Source organism: Scomber japonicus, chromosome 22, assembly GCF_027409825.1.
Source record: "Scomber japonicus isolate fScoJap1 chromosome 22, fScoJap1.pri, whole genome shotgun sequence".
Taxonomy (NCBI): Eukaryota; Metazoa; Chordata; class Actinopteri; order Scombriformes; family Scombridae; genus Scomber; species Scomber japonicus.
In genome coordinates, this window is record NC_070599.1 from 2,793,444 (window position 1) to 2,814,454 (window position 21,011).

At 37.9% G+C, this 21,011-nt stretch overlaps 2 protein-coding genes across 2 annotated transcripts; both read left to right on the forward strand.

Moving 5' to 3' along the window:
- The first annotated feature begins 156 nt into the window (after positions 1-156).
- On the forward strand, positions 157-5,197 carry serpine1 (serpin peptidase inhibitor, clade E (nexin, plasminogen activator inhibitor type 1), member 1). Its single transcript, XM_053343479.1, has 9 exons — positions 157-209; positions 2,217-2,455; positions 2,674-2,898; positions 3,025-3,219; positions 3,332-3,530; positions 3,677-3,777; positions 4,232-4,318; positions 4,468-4,551; positions 4,661-5,197. The coding sequence occupies exons 2-9, from the start codon at positions 2,218-2,220 to the stop codon at positions 4,699-4,701; spliced, it is 1,170 nt and encodes a 389-aa protein (XP_053199454.1). The 5' UTR covers positions 157-209; position 2,217; the 3' UTR covers positions 4,702-5,197.
- A 4,252-nt stretch (positions 5,198-9,449) lies between these two features.
- On the forward strand, positions 9,450-20,608 carry ap1s1 (adaptor related protein complex 1 subunit sigma 1). Its single transcript, XM_053343481.1, has 5 exons — positions 9,450-9,596; positions 12,726-12,904; positions 18,725-18,833; positions 19,414-19,551; positions 20,410-20,608. Exons 1-5 carry the CDS (start codon positions 9,594-9,596, stop codon positions 20,455-20,457), a joined length of 477 nt encoding a protein of 158 aa, XP_053199456.1. The 5' UTR covers positions 9,450-9,593; the 3' UTR covers positions 20,458-20,608.
- Positions 20,609-21,011: the final 403 nt, after the last annotated feature.

The window sequence follows — 21,011 nt, forward strand, 5'->3', positions numbered from 1 at the left end:
TTCATGTAAAGGAAACCCATCCAGACAGTGTCAGATGACATCATCGTCACTAATAACTTCTGTGTGTGTGTGCGTAGGTGGGGGGTGGGGCTTCAGACCATGGAGCTCCACTATAAAAGAAGGAAACTCACTCAGCCTTTCAGACTGAAGCAGCAACCACAACTGAAACAGAGCATCTCTACTACATCTCAAAAAACTTCAACTGCAAGGTAAGAACTATAACTCTATGCACATCAGAGCCTTACTTAACTCCTTTAATACTGTATTTAATACTTTAATACTGTAATTATATAACTGAGAAGTGAGTGTGTAAAGTAATTAGACTGGCAAACGTGACGAAGGTGTGTTAGTTGGTTATATCTTACTACCTCAAAGATGCTTAAAGTAACTGATGCTATTAATGCCATAAAGTGTAAATGCACACTTTACATATCAATGTGAGTTAAATCAGCAGCTAAAGTCAGTCTAAGATTCTATTTAGGGTAACAAAGTTTTTAAATTTTAATTTCTAATTTGATTAAGATACCATTTTCAGATATGTTACAATACTTTTCTATCTTGTTAACTGTATGGATCTTTATGTGTTGTTTTATTTAATTATGGTAATTATTATTATTTCTTTGCTCTATAGACAGTCACATTTAATTATATTCAGGGTAAAATATGCAAAACACATGAGCTCTGGTAGTTACAGACTTCATTTCTACTAGTCATTATTATACACATAAATGACTTATTAATTGATTATACTATATCTAACACTAGCAGTGGTGGAACATCACTTTGTACATTCATTCAAGTTTTTAATTGAGAATTCACATTTTATGCACCTTTTATACTTACATGCTATTATCTGACAGCTTAAATTACCAGTTAGTTTGCATTATAAGACAAAAAAAATGAGGGGTGTGACATATCCACATTGAAACCACAAAATATTACATTCAAACTGTGTAGATTTTGAATAGTGTGAATTACCTTTAAAAATTAGTAATTCAATAATACGTTTTATTATAACTATATATGAATTATCACTTCACTTTGTACTAGATCTATTTAACACTGTACTTATTCATCTAATCCTACAAAGGTTCAGTATTGTTGCAATGGGATTTCAAACTGTGTAATTCTCTATGGTCAGCAGTGAAAGCATGTTTGTTCAGAGCTGGAAGTGAGTAGCTGGGCCACGTCACAGTGGTCACAGTGTTTACTTGACCCTGCACCACCCCTGTGATGCTGCCATGTAAAGCTGAACCTATGCACTGTTCATGCCTGCAATGGAAAATCAATGTTACTGACACACACATGAGTCACATGTGCACACACGCACACACCTATTTGTAATGCAGTACAAGTGCAGACTAAATTTGTGCTTGTACACATGCACAGGGCTAGTTCAGCTGTTTAAAATGAATCTAGATTATAAAGAAATACTCTTAATACCTAAAACAAAGCAGTAGATGGTTTGAATATAAGACCCAGTTAAAATGAGGGCTTTATAATTAGACCTAGTAGATGTGGGGATTATTTAATAGAGGCACAGATAAAAGGAGAGCCAGATGGAATAAACTAATTGTTAATTGATGGAGTGATGACTAAAATTAAACTAAATTATACTTACTGGCATATTAGTAAGTATACTTACTGGTATGTGAATCATTTCCTGCATCCTCGAGCGAATTTGATTATCTTTTAGTTTTTCTGGAAACCAAAACCCAAAATGTCCTTGGCTTCTTTTCTAACTCCCAAAGTTTTATGGAAAACAGCTGAGAGCTGTTTAGAGTTTGTCTGCAGTGTTGTGCAATCCATTGTTCCTTTTCAATAAGAAACAGAAACACTCTACTCACTTACAAATGTAGTTTTCACTTCCAATTGACTTCTGTCTAAGATGGAAAGTGTTGGGCAAAATGTTTCCATCCAACACATTTGCTGAGCTTTTGCTCTCCTGTGAGATAAGGTGTTATATTTGCTCTCTCATGATTGACACATTTTACATGTTTGTGCAAAGACGAGTATGGGCAGGTTTTATGGTCCACTGACTGTAGGCAGTGAGTGTATATTAGAGAAAATTCCTTTTTTTCAATCAAATAAGATTTTTTACTTTTAGGTTTTAAATTCAATGTTACCTAAAGCATACTGAATCAGAATTTAAACCAATCAGTATTTCTGACAAAGAAACCCATCACAAACTTACACCTTTATTTTTTCTTACACAGGATGCTGTGCGTGTATATTTTCCTGTTGCTAACCCTGAGCAGAGTGGGGATGAGCTCCCTGCAGGATAAACAGACTGACTTTGGCCTGAAGGTCTTCTCCCAACTAGCCCAGGACTCCATGAACCAGAATGTGGCCTTCTCCCCATATGGTGTGGCCTCTGTCTTGGCTATGGCTCAGCTGGGTGCTGCTGGAAACACCCGCAAGGCCCTAAATACTGCAATGGGCTTTTCTCTGCAAGGTGAGTGATACAGTTTAGAAAAGATGATTCCATGATTATTTTCATAGAAAGAAAAAAGTTGAATATAACTATAAAATTGTTTCTATCTTTTAATGTTTATGCTGACTGAGTGCATCAGTACAGAAAAAATAAAAGGGATTCATTACTAATTGCATTAGAAAACTAAAAACTAAATAAGAAAAAGCTAGGGTAACACGATCTTCTGGGCTCTCTTGTAGAGAGAGGGATGTCCAGGCAGCAGCGTCTCCTGCAGCGGGACCTTTCCAGTGAAGAGGGGGTGGAGATAGCTAGTGGAGTGATGGTGGAGAGGAAGATGAGCCTGGAGAAAAGATACCGTCGGGCTCTGGCCAAAGCCTTCCAGACCCACCCTCACCAGGTGGACTTCACCAAGCCAGACCAAGCAGTTGATATCATCAATTCATGGGTCTCAGACCACACTGCAGGTACTTACACTAACCAGCAAAAAGCAAACCATCTTCTTGACGACACCCTTAACAATGTATGAAGGTGGCTGATTTCTTTGTGTCCATCTTTTGAAACCTGATTTTCTGTTGCATTTTTTTATGTAGGTTCTATCCCCGAATTCCTGGCATCTGGATCTCTGAGTGATGAGACTCGCCTGGTTCTCCTTAATGCACTCCACTTCCAGGGCCTGTGGAAGGTTCCCTTTGATCCCAAACTGACTCAGGAAAGAATGTTCCACTGTGCCAATGGCAGCAGTGTGCCAGTGCACATGATGAGACTCACCAACCGCTTTAACTACGGTAGGCTGAACATGCTGACTGAGTGAAGATCTCAGTTTGATGCTGGATGACATAAAGTTTGTACACAAATACACAAATCTCATTTTATCAATCAACTCTTATCAATCAACAGGTGAGTTTGTTACTGCTGATGGTGTGGACTATGATGTAATCGAGGTGCCATATGAGGGTGACTCACTGAGCATGCTGTTGGTGTCACCCTTTGAGCCTGAGGTGCCACTGAGTGTGCTCAATGCAGATCTGAGCAGCCAGAGGATTCAGCAGTGGCGAGCAGAGCTGAGGAACGTCAAGAGACAGTTGGCCATGCCTAGGTGAGTCAGCCAGGCTCAGACTGTCCTGTATATGAGCAGCTAACAGTGCAGTGCAGTTTTAGGGTTGTTTGTGTCATATAGATCCTTTCATGGCTACCAGTCTTAAGCAAGCAGTATGAAATGGTTAATTGTGTGTGTTTTTGCAGGTTCACTCTGAACTCTGAAGTGGATCTGAAGACTGCTCTCTTTAACATGGGTCTGGGAAGCATGTTCAACCAGGGTACTGCTGACTTTACACGCATCACAGGTAAGTTATAGAGTGTATCTTAGTTAGTTAAGAAACTTTATTGTTTCTGTTTTTGGCTTCACTGCATACCATAAACAAGACAATTAACTGGGGACAGATAGTTAACAAACAACATGACTTTAGAGAACATAGATGCAGTTAAAAACAGTCATTAAATTACAGAAAGAGGCTACAGGCACAATACAATTAGAAACAGATGCATGAGGAGGCTGCACTCAGTAATATAAGTTCATTATCAGGGACAACTATTTACAGCGCCTCCTTGAGGGTAAAAGCTCAAAATTCAAGTGAAAAGAATGAGAAGTATTAAATTATATGACAAGCTTTGTTGGTAGTATTTAATTCTGTTAGTTGCATCTGAGACATCTGTGTCATTTTACAACCTTTATTTGCCATTAACTAATATCTGCAGTTTCTCGTGTATCTAATCTGTCTCTGTTTTTCTGACCTCCAGCTGATGAGAGGCTGTGTGTTTCAAAAGTCCTGCAGAGGGTGAAGATTGAAGTAAATGAGCAAGGAACCAAAGGAGCAGCTGCAACAGGTAAGCTTAAGACTGAATCACACACACAAACACACACACACACACAAACACACACACACACACACACACACACACACACACACACACACACACACACACACACACATTACAGATACTGACCTGTTTGTGTGTTTTCCTCTTTCTGTTAGCTGCTGTGATGTTTTCTCGAATGGCAGTAGAAGAGATCACTCTGGACAGACCTTTCCTCTTCCTCATCCAGCACAAACACACAGGTAATACTCTTATGACATTTGAATATGAAATATCAATTTACAATACCATTGAGCTGAGCAGTGCAGATAGAGCAGCTGGTTGATGTAATGTTTCCCTTCCGATTTGCAGGTGCTGTTCTCTTCATGGGTCAGTTCAATAACCCACTCTGAAGACCTGCCCTCATTCCACTGTCACATCACTGCTGCTCATAAACCACATGATGACCATATGTTGACTACACCAGACCAGACCAACAGGATTCATGTGCCTGCTTATGACTTTACTGACTTTTTTTTACTGGATAGTTTATTTAAGATGTAAGATAATAATAGAAGAGGATAAAGACTCACAGATGTGACATGACTGACTGAGACATTCTTTGTAAAGAGTTTATGTTTGCTGTTAATTTATAACTGTGATTGTTATATGGTTGACGAGATGGAACAAAATATGAAGGAAAGTAATTTTTTTTTAGCAGTTTATTGTTCTACAGAACAGACACTGATGCACTTCACAGAGAGAGATATTGCTGCAGACAGAATAATGGCTGCATTACTACCAAGAAAGATGTATTTGTTTTCTATTTTACTATGTTGATGATGATGTCTATTTTTGAGTTACCTTGTTTGTATTTTTGCAGTATTTATATTTATTAAATTACGTTTTTACAAAGCTGCTGTCTCAGTGATCAATGGTATGTTGAGATCTGTGTAAGCTTAATACTGACCTCTTGTGTCCAAATAGCCCAAGTCCATGAGCTCTCAACAGTGTTATCAGATTGCGTGGTTTGGGGTAAAATAATCTAGGTTCAGGCTTGCTATGATAATTGAGGCTATGTTTTTACCCTTTGGGTAGTTTCCACTGATAAAGAGTTTGGCTATATTCTAAATAAATTGACCCCTAATTTCATAGACTATACTGGGATTGACTGTATATGAATTTGGCAGGCTCAGTTTGACATGCAGTGACTACCATTATAGCAATGTATGTCTTGCTTCCAAAAAAACAGACAAAAGCTGAAACAAGACACAATTCAGACAAAACATCAAAATATGGAACACTGGCTCTATTGAGGAACTCAGGGGCTGATTAGAACTGACTGACTGACTTTTTTCAAAGACAGCAACTCTGATGTGAACCTGTTAACTGATTCAATTTCCTCCTATCTGTCCGTTTGTGCTGACTCTGTTATTCCATCAAAACAAGTTAGATTATATCCTAACAACAAGCTCTGGGTAACAAAAGGCCTGAAAATCTGCCTAAATAAAAAAGAACTGGAATTTTTAAATGGTGACAGACAAAATGTAAATGGGTTGGAAAAAGAGTTCAGACAAAAATCAAGGCTCGCCAAAATCCACTATAAAAAAATCACAAGAGGAAATGCAAGGGAGGCTTGGCCAGGGCTCAACACCATGATGGGCAAAGTGCAGAAGCCAGCCCAAATCAAATGCCCTCATTACTCCTCATTTGCAGAGCAGCTAAAGACATTTTATGACAGATTTGACAACTCACAACAGCCACTGAAAGATTGGAACCCCAACAGTCCTATCACAATAGAGGAAAGCAAGGTGATACACATATTGTCCTGAGTGAACCCCCGGAAATCATCTGGCCCAGACAAGCTAAGTGGTAGAGTGTTAAGGGAATGTGCCACTCAACTGGGGGATGTCAGGACCCAACTTTTTCAGCTGCTCCTGGACTCTGGTTTAATTCCTGGCACATGGAAAGAGACCACCATCATACCTGTACCTAAAATCCCAAAAGCTATGGTCCCAAAAGACTACAGACCAATCGCATTGACATCTTTCCTATGTAAATGCATGGAGCGGGTGGTGTGTGACCTTCTATCCTCCTCAGTTGTAGACAAACTGGACCCACTCCAATTTGCCTATAAAGCAAAACGAGGAGTGGAGGATGCCTGCGTTGCTCACTCATGCTCCAGGATTTTATTTATGGACTTTCCTCAGCCTTTAACACAGTTAACGTAAAGACCTTGCACAACCGCTTCACTGAACTTCATGGATCAGAGACTTTTACAAGACAGACCTCAACATGTAATAGTCAACAGCAAAAGATCCACCAACATCATACTAAACACAGGGGTCCCACAGAGATGTGTTTTTATCTCCCATCCTATTTACAATCTACACAAACAACATCACCTGCAACTCAGACAATATGTCACTCCTCAAATACGCAGACAATATTAATCTGGTGGCTCATCTGACCGACTCCACCAGCCTAGCAGTTTATCGCCAGCAGGTGGACTCACTCGTTTCACTCACTGTGGAGATCTCGCTGGAGCTGAACATCTCCATGACTAAGAGCTGTGCTGCTACAGGAGAATGACTGACTATGCTGCACACACACTGTTTCAACCACTGGAGATCAAAGGGCAGGTGGTGAAGCAGGTGGGGGAGACCTTCAGATACTTGGGCATCTAGGTAGACAGAACAATGTAATTTTTTGTCCTCTTCTACTATGTCTCCAAAAAGGCTCATTAGCGCTTCTTTCTGCTAAGAAAGCTATGTACTTTTAATGTAAGTAAAAACATCCTCAAAAACAAATCACTCATTGAGTCGGTCATCACTTACAGTATCTCATCCTGGTACACCTTTATCTCTGTCAAGGACAAAAACAAACTGTCAAGATTGATCAAACAGGCTAATAACACCACACAGTCCTAACTGTCAGACCTCCACACACAGGCAGTCAGATGAAAAATCTCATTCGGCAGTTTGGCACTACAAGCTCATTTCAACTCCTCCCATCTTAGTCATGATATTTTTTAACAATGTTTTTAATCTTCTTATGTGCTGTCTCATATTGTGTTTGGTTTTAGGTATTCTTTTACTTGTGTGTTTTTTACACTGATGTAAAAATAATCCATACAAGTAAAAGTCCTACATTAAAAATTCTACTACAGTAAAAGTACTGTATGAGTGATGTAGTATGCAGTATTACAGTAAAAGTATTGCAGTATTATGAGTGATGTAGTATGCAGTATTACAGTAAAAGTACTGCAGTATTATGAGTGATGTAGTATGCAGTATTACAGTAAAAATATTGCAGTATTATGAGTGATGTAGTATGCAGTATTACAATAAAAGTAGTGATATATTATTATATATGACATCATTAGATTATTAATAGTGAAGCATCAGTGTTAGAGCAGCATGTTACTGTTGTAGCTGCTGGAGGTGGAGCTAGTTTATACTACTTTATACACAGTTAGCTAGTTTATACTACTTTATATACAGTTAGCTAGTTTACACTACTTTATATACAGTTAGCTAGTTTACACTACTTTATATACAGTTAGCTAGTTTACACTACTTTATATACAGTTAGCTAGTTTATACTACTTTATATACAGTTAGCTAGTTTAGACTACTTTATATACAGTTAGCTAGTTTATACTACTTTATATACAGTTAGCTAGTTTACACTACTGTATATACAGTTAGCTAGTTTACGCTACTTTATACACAGTTAGCTAGTTTATACTACTGTATATACAGTTAGCTAGTTTACGCTACTTTATACACAGTTAGCTAGTTTATACTACTTTATATACAGTTAGCTAGTTTACACTACTTTATATACAGTTAGCTAGTTTACACTACTGTATATACAGTTAGCTAGTTTACACTACTTTATACACAGTTAGCTAGTTTATACTACTTTATATACAGTTAGCTAGTTTACGCTACTTTATATACAGTTAGCTAGTTTACACTACTTTATATACAGTTAGCTAGTTTAGTCCAGTGGTTCCCAACCTAGGGGTGTGGCCCCTCCAAAGGGTCAGCAGATAAATGTGAGGGCTGCTGAGATGATTAATGGGAGTGGAAAGAAGAAAAAACAAAGTTCTGATACACAAATGTGTTTTCAGTTTTTTGACTTTTTCTCTAATCTTTGATTTTTGCTGAAATATTGGATCATTTGAACATTTATTGAAATGAAAGCATGAGAAATTTAAAGGGAAAAATCAGTATTTGGTGGAGCTGTTAACAACTCATATACATCTGAAATGTGAGCCGACTACACACTGCTTTTTGTAAGATGTCAAAAGACAAAAAGGTTTGAAACCACTGGTTTTTACAATGTGTTTGAAAAGCTTGTTATATTATCCATTTCTGAAAAGTAACTAACGCTGTCAAATAAATGTAGTAGAATGGGAAGTACAATATTTCTGGCCATATAAAGAAATCTGTCCCAATTGACATCAGCTCTGTTTGAATGTAGAAACAAACAATAGAAACTGAGCAGAGCATTTTTGAGTTCGGACTTTTTGTTCATAGGGATCACATACGTTTACCTCATTATTTGAAACTTTGATCATGTTTAACCCTTACATACTGTTCATATTCTGACTCATAATTAGTCTCAGCATCAATTCACATGAATAAATTTTCATTCACAATCACTATTTTATAGACCAGGAGAACATTTGATTGAATATGAAGAAAGTAACATCTTTGAATTTGGTTAATAAACACATAAAAATGTATATCAGCTGCACAAAAATTAAAAACATTTTATTTCCTTTTTTCTATACTGTGCGCCACATTAGGAAAAGTCCAGCTAAAACAAATGTGTGTAGGCCTATATGATGTGTTTTTACAGCTCTCAAATGTAAAAAGACCCTGAACAGTATGTAAGGGTTAATATGAACATCTGACATTGTAACAACATACATATAAGAAAAGAAAAATAGGTCCCCTTTAAGGTCCAATAAAATACTTATTTTTATAATAAAATATTAATTAATTTTCATTCAATTCATTATTATCAAATTATTGTCATTTTTAGAGTTGACGAATTGACGGAAACGAAGTGCTACCTGACAGGCAAAACTGAGGGCTCTAGTAGTCATGTTTGCGCATGCTCCGCAGGAGACGGAACTGCTCAGGGAATGGGTCCGGTGTTCAGTAGTACAGCATCTCACACAGACATGGACTGTTAACGTTAGCTGCACTGTACACATTTACGTTGGATCGGGCAGTTTAGAGGTAGAGTTAGTCTGCAACGTCGTGGTAGCTTAAAAAGAATCCGAATAATGGTAAGTCACTCCGTCTCGTTCGCTAAAAAGGCAGCAGTTAGGTGCTAAGCTAATGCTAGCAAGGTGTATGATTTCAGGAAGTGTCTACCTGCGCTACCTGTACCTGGCTTCTGTCAGCATAGCCTGTCTGCTAACAGGCCGTAAAACAGCGTAAAGTGTGAAATAGTCCGGTTTAACGTAACTGCCACTCTTTTAAATGAGCTCCTAGTTGTGTTATGCTAGTTGTACCACAATAACAGTCGGTAATGATAACATTTAACATGATAGACAGAGATATAAGGTTTGAATGGCTGCCGCGCTTCCTCATAGTTACTGAGTTTAGCTCCAGCTGTTTGTCAGTATCAACAATGAAGGTGACAGTTAGATGTTTGTGTCTGTCTGACCATCGACAGGATGTAGACACAGTGATCAACTGATGAATGGATTAAAATGCACAATACGTCTGAAGTTACTAAAGATACAATGTTTCATTTCGTTTGAAATACAATGCTGACATTGTTGGTCATTTTTTCTTTGCACTAAACAGATGTGATTTCCAATAAGTCCTCTGGCAATATCCTAATATACTCCATCCAAGTATGCTGCTGCTATTAAACAAACACACCTCCCACACTTTCTCTTTGTCATGTAGACCATAGAGAGAGCGAGACTGCTAGCAGGCAGATGTAAGTAAAGACAACTAGTAGGTAGAGCTAGAATTGTGTTTTGAATGTTTGTATTGTGGAATTTTTATAGAATTAGATGAGTCCCACAGTCACTCCAGTATGTGTTGTATGTGGTCTGTTCTGGTTTCACCAACTTTGTTTAACTATATGTTGTCTGACTGGAGAGAATGTCACACAGACTACATGTAGATAACTGATGTCAATGGATTCATCTTTATTGGACACTTAAGAACAGATTGTGTATTCCCAGTTTATGAAGTCCTTATGGCTAGTGTGTTAGCTTACCATTTCCTACTTCAGCATAATTTGTGGCCAAATTACAAATTCATGTATAGTAATCACTGATCTTTTAACACTATTTTGGTCTCCATCTACTCCTTTGGCTGCTAAATGCTCCACTGTGTTTTACCAGCTACTTTCAAACTGTGTCTGTTGGTGTTGAACTGCTAGTGTACATTGGCTTTATGAAACATGCTGTAGATTTAAAGCAATAAGCTTATGAAAATGTCTGCTTATTTGAACTTCAGTGCTGTTGAGTATTAAAATATTATCAGCTTATTTTAACTTCAGTGCTGTGTTGCTGTATGATTAGTTCAGAACTAGATTTTGGCTGATAATGTGATTGGAGAGAAAAACGTGTGAGTATGAGTTTAAGAGTGTGTGAGTGGGGAAACTTGATAAAGGTATTTGGAATGAAGTTGACTGATGAAGATATGGACAATTTAGTTCAAACTAACTTGGTTTGAAAAAGGCAGCACCAGTGTTTAATAAACATAGTCTTGAAATGGGTGATATTTGGCAACATAGATATTAATCATGAATAAAAGATTAAGTAAATGATCTGGAAAAACGTGAGGACAGAAACGTCTGTCCTTTTTTTCAGTCCAGAAAAATAAACACTTGATAAAGAACTGTAGAATAGAGTATTCTGTGAGTGTCCAGCACTGCAAATGTTGGTTTGCTAATGAAATCAAAAGGTAAAAGATATTGAAGGGGATGTAATATTACCTGTACTCACACTCACAGTAGCTCACAGTATAATGTACATTTCCACAGCACCAAGTTAACACTAACACTGTTTCATTTGAATCATTATCCTCAATCCTCACTTCCTCTTTGCCAAATTTTGACCACTGTCAAGATAAATCTGATAAGAAACTCAAGATTTTCTGCAGACATTTCACATATCAGGAACGTGAGGGGAAATTTTCCTTAGAGCTGCTGGAAGGCTTTTAATTTGAAATATCTGTGTAGGAAATAGTGAGTTTCACTGAAGGAAACTTAATTGTGACTGAAAAATACAGTATAAAGAGAGTGGAATTAAATATTTTTAACAATATATTTTTTTAAGAAATGAGAGTGATGATGATGGCATGACCATGTTGCACTGATGCAATTAATGCTGTGGAAATGTGCACTGAATTTCTATAGACAACAGTGAATATGAAGGAAATGAACAGTAACAGGAGCAGAGACTTGATACTAAAACATGAGAAATGAGAGGCCTGTCTCTGAATAAGATTGCTGTCCTCTCTGCTGGTGAGGTGAGTAAAGGTCTTGGTCAGTGCTGAAGATTTGATGCTACTTCATCTCATTAATGCAAAATCATGTAAAAGTCCAATGTTGCCATGAATCATGTAATTTATAACATTGGTCACAGTTGTCTAATATACAACCAAACATATTAAAGGGATAAGTATTATGGCAAAATTTGAATCTCATGGTGTATTCCACCAGTCAAAACTTGGGACAGACCTACTCATTTTTTCTTTTTTTGACATTGTAGAACAACAAACCAAAATGTGTTTCATATGTTAGATTCCTTTTGCTTTGAGAACAGCTTTGTACTGTCTTGACAATAACTTAACCAGCTTCATGAGATAGTCACTTGTACCAGATGATAAGTGGAGCAGAAGTGTAGGGTTCTACTTTGTGGCTTATTGTAGTTGTATTACACTGAGCAAATAAATGGTCAACAGTGTAAAAGATGACTGATGTACAGCCAGTGATGAACAATGAAAAGAAATGAACATGTTCTGTTATTGGAACAGTAAAACTGTTTTGTAAAATTTTAACTTCAATACATAAACATGGAATATATATGAAAATCCTGTCAAAAGGATTGGCTGGCAATTTTCTACATGATTCTATTGTCAACAGATCTCATGTGCAGAACCAAACCTGATATATCTTATTCCTCTGTCCCATTGAGCTCTGTTGTTGTTAACATTGATTTACACATTAGGTATCATATATATATATATATGATACCTAATGATACACATTAGGTATATCACATTAGGATAAATACATAGTTGCTTTTGGACTTTGAATTAGATTTGTAGCCAAAACAAAAAATACAGAATATGGCTAGATTATTATTTTACTTTGACATTATTCTTCAATGCTTTCCTGTCCTTGTTCTTTTCTTAGCTTTGAATCTTTTCCGTCCCTGTGCTTGCAGATGCGTTTCATGCTGCTGTTCAGCCGGCAGGGGAAGCTGCGGCTGCAGAAATGGTACACAGCCACAGCTGAGCGGGACAAGAAGAAGATGGTCAGGGAGCTGATGCAGATAGTGCTGGCCCGCAAACCAAAGATGTGCAGCTTCTTAGAATGGAGAGACCTCAAGATTGTTTATAAAAGGTAAAATACAGAATCATTATTGTCATTGGAAACTGGAAGCAGTTTAGTTTTAAAACATTTGTCACAAGCAAATGAGTCCTTTCATATATTTGGCTAAAACCATGAACTACATGGATATTCCATCAGCTGACACTCTTCACAATGTTAAACCAGACAGTCCTATTGGTTGTGTTTAATGGTAGAAAAACAATTGAATGCTATGTTAGCCACTGTAACCATAGCACCATGTTCTAAGCAGTAGCTATTAAACAGATAACTTCTTTATTTATTTGAAGATAGATATTTTTGGAGTGCTTTTATTGAATAGCAAACAAGACAGATATGACATGTAACCGATCCTGGGCTAGATGATGTTGATGATATTGTTATTATTATTGTTATGGTTTATTTAAAAGAGGCAGATATGATATGCATAGACACAGTGTTTTACAGTGAATGCTAATTTGCAAAACCTGTCCTTAGAAAGGTTAATCTGTAACAGATTCAAATAGTAAAAAAGGAGGTCAACCAAAGACAGCTGTGTGATAAATACACTACAGCACAGGGGAAAAAGAAGATAAGCAAAGTAAAACATGGGTCACGGTACAGTAAAATACACATAAAACTAGACATGAGTACAGGTTTGTTGCTGAATTAAGCAGGATTTAGTGAGTCTCTTAAATGTGGTGAAGTGTGCAGCAGATTTCAAGCGTTCAAGAACAGAATTCCAGATTTTTGCTCCTTTCACAGAGAGAGCCGTATGAACAAAAGATGTTTTGCAGAATGAGACTTTACAGTTTCCACTTAAAGCTGCTCTGTAGTTCTTGATGTATTTGCACAAAGGTTGATTATGTGATACGTGGCTTAAGTATTTATTTATTAGTCATATTTTCCACTGGGAACTAGTAGTATTATTTCCAGTGCAAAATAAAAAATATATGTGTGTAATACATCCTGAGACTGATTGTTGCTGTTCAGTGACATTTGATAAAAATGAGTAATAGAAATTAGAACTACTGTAAGATAACACACAAATGACTTAGCCATTAATCTACACAATCTAGTTATTGTCATTATTGTCCTCTCCTCCCCTCATTTCTTCAACTCTTCTGGCTAAAATACATTTAACTTTCCTGATTAAACCAATATCTCTCTGCCCTGCATTTTTATCATTCATTTCTGTTGCTACCCACTGTGCTTGTTACTGCTGGGATAGAAGACTTCATACTTTTCATCTCAAAGGCAGTAAATCCCTAGTGAAGTCAAGATACATGTATTTTAATTTAGATTGAAGCACCCTATCAGTTTGTTTTTTTAATTGGTCAAGGATTGATTCCCAAGTAGCAATTAAAAAAGTCTTAAATTGAACCGCAACATTTTCATTCTGGTTTTTGTGTGTGCACTCTTTAGTTTAGTTCACCTCCCACAGACCAATGAAAGTTCTTGTCTGTTTGTATGTGGGCTGATCCACATTAGATTTGATGTGGGTGGACAGGGTGAGACTCAGCATTCCACTCTTATTGAGCTAACACACATACACATTTGTCTTCATATCGTTGTGAGGACTCTCATTGACATAATGCATTCTCTAGCCCCTTACCCTAACCTTAACCAACACTACTATATGCATAAACCCAACCCTTACCCTAACCTTAACCAACACTACTATATGCATAAACCCAACCCTTACCCCAACCTTAACCAACACTACTATATGCATAAACCCAACCCTTACCCCAACCTTAACCAACACTACTATATGCATAAACCCAACCCTTACCCTAACCTTAACCAACACTACTATATGCATAAACCCAACCCTTACCCTAACCTTAACCAACACTACTATATGCATAAACCCAACCCTTACCCTAACCAACACTACTATATTCCTTAACCCAACCCTTACCCTTGTTAGGGAATTTTCCATCATTAATATGCACTGGGTCAAACTAGGCTTTGTGGTCATAGCAAGGCCTCACCAAATGATAGGTTTAGACACTGTCTCCCCTTGAGATAGTGGTAAGCAGTGAGTCTGCTCCTTTTGGGGAAAACAGGAGGCATTCTGATAGTGTTGCTATAGCAGCCGAGGCCAGATATGTGTTTGACTTTTTCCCTGAATGGGGTAGAGGCAACCGGAGTCAGAGGTTTGATTTAGCGTTGGATGTAGGACAAAGATCTTGAGTGAGGTCTAAGCAATGCTTGTCTATAGACCAGTTGACTAAATTCTGTATATTGTAGATGGTTGGATCTGCCTATATTTGGGCATGGCTCAGCCTTTGGCATAATCTGTGTGGTTTAAAGTCTATCTTCAGAGGAGAGAAGCTTCAGAATTGAAGGAAGCATCAGGGCATAACATGTACTGATCATTCATTCACTTCTCCTTGACCAAGTAAATAAACCTTTTCAATACAAGACATCCTGGACTCCTGTCTACTCTCTCCATTGATGTATGGGCTGCATAATTAAAATCACTATCAACCCTAAACTGAACATAATGCCTATTCTAACCTTAACCGTAAAACCCAGTCTTAACACTCAAATCGCATTCATCTGAAATTGGTTCTCCCCAAGATGGGAAGACATGCTCACACACACACACACACACACACACACACACACACACACACACACACACACACACACACACACACACACACACACACACACTTTTGGGGTATTTACATAGAATGGTATTCATTTCATGGAGACTTACCTTAACCATAACCACTGTTTGCCTAAACCTAACCCTTACTCTATCCTTAACCTACCCTTAATGTAATCTTAACCTTCACCACTGACACAAAAATAGGCATTGTCCAATTAGGCTTGGCTTTTGGCACCAGTTGCAACAAACCCCCCCCCCCCCCCCCCCCCTTTCAACTAGTCTTAAGTCTTTCCCACAGCTTTGGTCCCAATTGTGTACACCACCAAACTGGTCTTAGCCTGTCTCACACACACACACACACACACACACACACACACACACACACACACACACACACACATATACACAGAGATCCCACAGTGTGTGAAAAGAGATACAGAGGTGGACAAATGAAACAAAGGAGAGCCTATCAGAGCCTGTGCTGTGTGTGTGGGCAGCTGGGTGGGCGATGAGTTGAGCACAGTGGGATTTCCTTCAGAGGAGATGGACTGAGGAAATACTGCACTTACAATAGAATCTCTGCTGCTCATCACAAATCTCCCATTAACGCTTTAAACTTGGCATTTTAGATTTAAAAAAAAAGTGGAACTTGTTAAATGTATAAGATATGAGAAACATTCTCAGATGATGCAACCCTGACATGAACTAGATAACTAAGCTGTCTTCTTGAAGCAGTTCAAACCACTATAACTACAATTATTATAAAATTGAGGTAAAGTTGAAGGTTGCTTGATGTAGCTTTTTGCCATGTTAGCAGTTTGATCAGTCAGTCCACCACTTTGGTCCAGACTGAAATATCCCATCAGTTATTGGATGGATTGCCCTGACAATCAGCTCATCCAAAATGCCAATGCCAGAGTCTGAACTAGAAAGCACTAATTCAATGATATGCTCCCAGGTAGCTTCAGAATTTACTGCAAAATTGTACTCATGGTGTGTAAAGTTCTAAACCTTCTCCACATTACTACTCATTTAGTATATCAGAACTCTTTGGTCCTCTGGCTTCTAATTGGTCCAAGACAACAAAGACATAATCTATTATTAATACAGAAATATCAATAGTGCAGCTTGAACACATTATATGACACAACCTCACTAAACTACAAATGTCATTGTTGACTTGTTGGGAAATGTGAAAAGGCAAAATGTCAACTGATGTTTAAAGCAGCAAGCTAATTAAGGTTGTACTTACACAAACAAGAGACTAAGAACATAAGCTTATGTATGAGCTACCTGCTAAGTAAATATGCTCCTCTGCTGTAAACATGTTCCTCTGCACACAATGTCAATGAGTCCAGTTAGGAGTGGTGTAAAATGATGGATTACCTTTATGAGTGGCTTTATCACAGGCAAGAGACACTCTGTGGTCTAAACAGTCCAACTGAGATATTTTTATCCCCCAAACATTACACACAAACATACATCCTGTGTGAAGCCTGCTCATACATTAGAATGAGACTGCACCAACACAGCAGGGGAGCCCAAGCAGGGGGCAAAGATATTGAACTTGAAACTTTTTCGCATCAACTTCTTAAAGCTACTCTTACCGTTCTTGCATTTCACACAGCACATTGAAAAACTTGAGCAGCAGCAACCCCTCCTCCCTCCTATGTCCCACCCCCACACTCCCTTCCCCTCCACGAACGTGCACTACAATATATGTATTGATGACCGAGACAATGCACATTCACACACACATAGTAATGTGAGTGGACGGGTTGTTACAGCGGAAAGTTAAATTCTGATAAACTGTACATTTTACCGAACATGGAAAGAGCGCCAATCACGAGAGATCTGGCATTATTTACGCACAGGTTACCCAACAATAGGTAATTATCTAGAGCTAAATTAGGTCCGTTAGCAATATGCTAAATGTGATCCGGCAACTGTAATGTTACAACAAATACAGTCGAGTCAAATATGCCAGAAATGTGATATTATGTACAGCAAAGGTTACCCAACATAAACTACCTTATTCACTGGAGCTAACGTTAGGTCCGTTATCAATATGCTAGACGTGATCCAGTAACTGTAATGTTACAACAAATACAATCAAACGTAACGTTATCACATATGATGTATGTTAGATTATACAAAATAAAAATACCTTTCAAGCAGAAACTCTGCATCCATTTCATCCTTTTTAGCTCTGGATGAAGCTTCATCAGACTCCTCCATCGCTCGAAAGCAGAGCCGATGTTGATTCTTGTTTTAGCTCTTGTTGCATCAAGCACTTTCTTTGCTGTGGCTTTTTCTATTATACTTTTCTTTTTCCCCGTGGGAGCGGCTGGAGGTGGAAGCCTGTCAGTCGTTACTGTCTGTTTACAGCTATCTCTGTGGATCATGGATGTATTATAATGCCGTGGATCCACAACAGACTCTCTTCCGGATAGGGGTGCGCGCACAATTACGTAATACGGAAGGGGAAAACAGGCAGGTCGCGTGGCCAATCATATCATTCAGACTGAATGATATGATTGGTCAGAGTTTTCACTGAATATTATGAGAATGGAATAATGATGAGTTTCTGTGCCTGGTGGATCTCTCTAAGATTTTATAGTGCTATTACTTTATTAATAGCATTTTAACCTAAACAAAAAAAAGTGTAAAAATGTATCAAAGGTAAGGGTAGCTTTAATGTCCCATCTTTTTAGTGTTTTAACCTGTCTCATTATATGAAATCTGATGAGTGCGGGGTAAAGTGCTTTGAGATGACTTTTGTTGTGATTTGGCGCTGTATAAATAAAGGTTGATTGATTGAGTGATGATAAACTGCTGTGCAGTGTTGTGGTGTCTGACCAGCCTCCATATCAGAAAGTTACATGAACACTTTATTTATCCAACAGAGATATTAAAATGCAAATCATGGTACTACTAACAACGAACACAGGCATTTAAATCAGTTAGTTTTTTTAATACTGGCCTCTTCAGTCTATTCTCTGGTAAGGGTCAAAGGCATTACTGTATGGAGGAACAAATGTTACAATGAAGTGCAAATTGCAAATTTCCCCATTGTGGGACTAATAAAGGAATATCGTAATCTTAATCTTAAATTCATCCATCCCCATTGACTTTGACCATGTATTTTCTTTGAGGTTTTACAGTGTTTCTCTCTGTGTGTGTGTGTGTGTGTGTGTGTGTGTGTGTGTGTGTGTGTGTGTGTATTTATGCAGGTATGCCAGCCTCTATTTCTGTTGTGCAATTGAAGAACAGGACAATGAGCTGATCACACTGGAAGTCATTCATCGCTTTGTAGAGCTGCTGGATAAATACTTTGGCAGTGTAAGTCTTAAATCTGTAATGCTCTCTCTGAATATTTTTCCTAGATTTTCTTTGCTATACAAAGCATACAGTGCGTTTACATGTACTCAAATAACCAGGTTACAGTCGGCTATCTCTAGTAATGGATTTCTTAAACAACATGTAAACGAGGAACCTGGTTTCTGTAATCAGGGCAAGATATTAGAAGAGGAGAAAAGCATTATCATATTTGATAAGTTGAAAACAGATATTTTTTGGCATTACTGCTTAAAATAGATGAATTGATTATCTTATATATTATAATAGTTGCAGACAAATTGTCCTTTTTTCAGCTCTGAGCCCAAAGTAGCCTGTAAACGTATAAACAAAGTTGCCTCCACCACCATCAATAAGATATTTGTTAAATTCAAATACTTTCACTCTCTCTCACTTCACTGTCAGTCTGCTCCCACACAAACAAAAACAACAGCATCTTCTATCACTAACACACTTCAGATCATTAAAACATGCTTATAAAATCATGTTGTGGGTGGGAGGAATGCTGGTTTCTGAACTGCATTTCCAGAAACCACAGCTTGATGATTGGTGTTTGATTCTACAGGTATGTGAGCTGGACATCATCTTCAACTTTGAGAAGGCCTACTTCATTCTGGATGAGTTCCTGATGGGAGGAGAGATCCAGGACACGTCTAAGAAGAGCGTCCTCAAAGCCATTGAACAAGCTGACCTACTGCAGGAGGTAACCTGACCCACTCTCTCTATTTCTGTGAGTTACAGTTATAGAGAAGTGTCTGTACTGTTCAGCCTGGACTCTATTTTCCCATCATTTTGTGTCTAAGTGACTAATGGGGACAATTTTTTAAATTGGTCCAGAATGGAGCAAGAGCACTTGTTTATTTATGTGTATGTGTATATATATATATATATATATATATATATATATATATATATATATATATATACATATGCATATGCATACATATATATATATATATATATATATATATATATATATATATATATACATATGCATATGCATACATATATATGTATATTCATATTCCGATAAGCCCAGCTCCTCTAGTCTGCATGTGTAGATGAAAGATACTGAACTTGTAGTGTAAAAAGTGATTTGAGTGGTCAAAAAACTAGAAAGGTGCTTTGTAAGTACAGTCTATTTACCATTGGTAGATACACATGTATATAGATAAAACAGTGCTGGAAAAACTTAGAAAAGTGCTTGAAATTGATTTAAGAAGGTGAAGGTGTAGGAATCCTGACTTTACTGACATGAAGGAAATGAATTTGGAAATGTTCTTCTTTCAGTGTGACTCAAAAGGATGAATAATTTATCAGAATAGTTTGAATAAACTCAATGATTCATCATTGAAGCTGAAGCCATAATGTAACGTGACAGAAGAAGGTCTGGGTCTTGGGTCTCTTTGCCTCAAAGAGCTTGCAGCTAATTCAAATATTCATATATATCATATCTTTTTATTATAGTCATTAATTGTTGTTCTCTGACTTGAATTAATTAATAAAGTATATGAATTAAAGAAAGTGACTGAGACTTCCAATCTCTGTGTTCCCTTCACAGGAAGACGAGTCACCCAGGAGTGTGTTGGAGGAGATGGGCCTGGCGTAGTACATAGCACCGGTGTGAGAGACTATAGATACTTAGGCAGAGGGCTGGATGAGGGGGGGCGGGGGGAATCTGGGGTTGAACATGCTTGGACTGACAGCACTGTTCTGTGTATATGTGGCTGTGAGGACTGATGTACAGTGTTGAACTGGGAAAGAGACTCGGTTAGGACTGTAAAATCCTTGCATCCTTGTGTGTGTGTGTGTGTGTGTGTGTGCGTGCGTGTGCGTGTGATCTGTGTGTGGCTGCACGGGGGTTCAGATTTTTAAACAGGTGAGATGGAGTCCAGCTTTGCTTGTAGGATGCTGGTTTTAGAGCCATACTGAGGCCAGTTGTGTGTCACACCGTGTCATGCAGGTTTGTCAGGTACTTGGTGTGAGCTATGAGTAGTTCAGGATTTGGGGAATACAACAGAGAACAAAATGGGGAATCACTTAAAGGATAAGTCTGGTGTTATTGTATATTTACTTACTGTAAACAATTCTCATGAAGAGACCAAAACCAACAATGTGTAAGTCTGTCTCAGTACTTCCCTCCCCCTTGTGTGTGGCTCACAG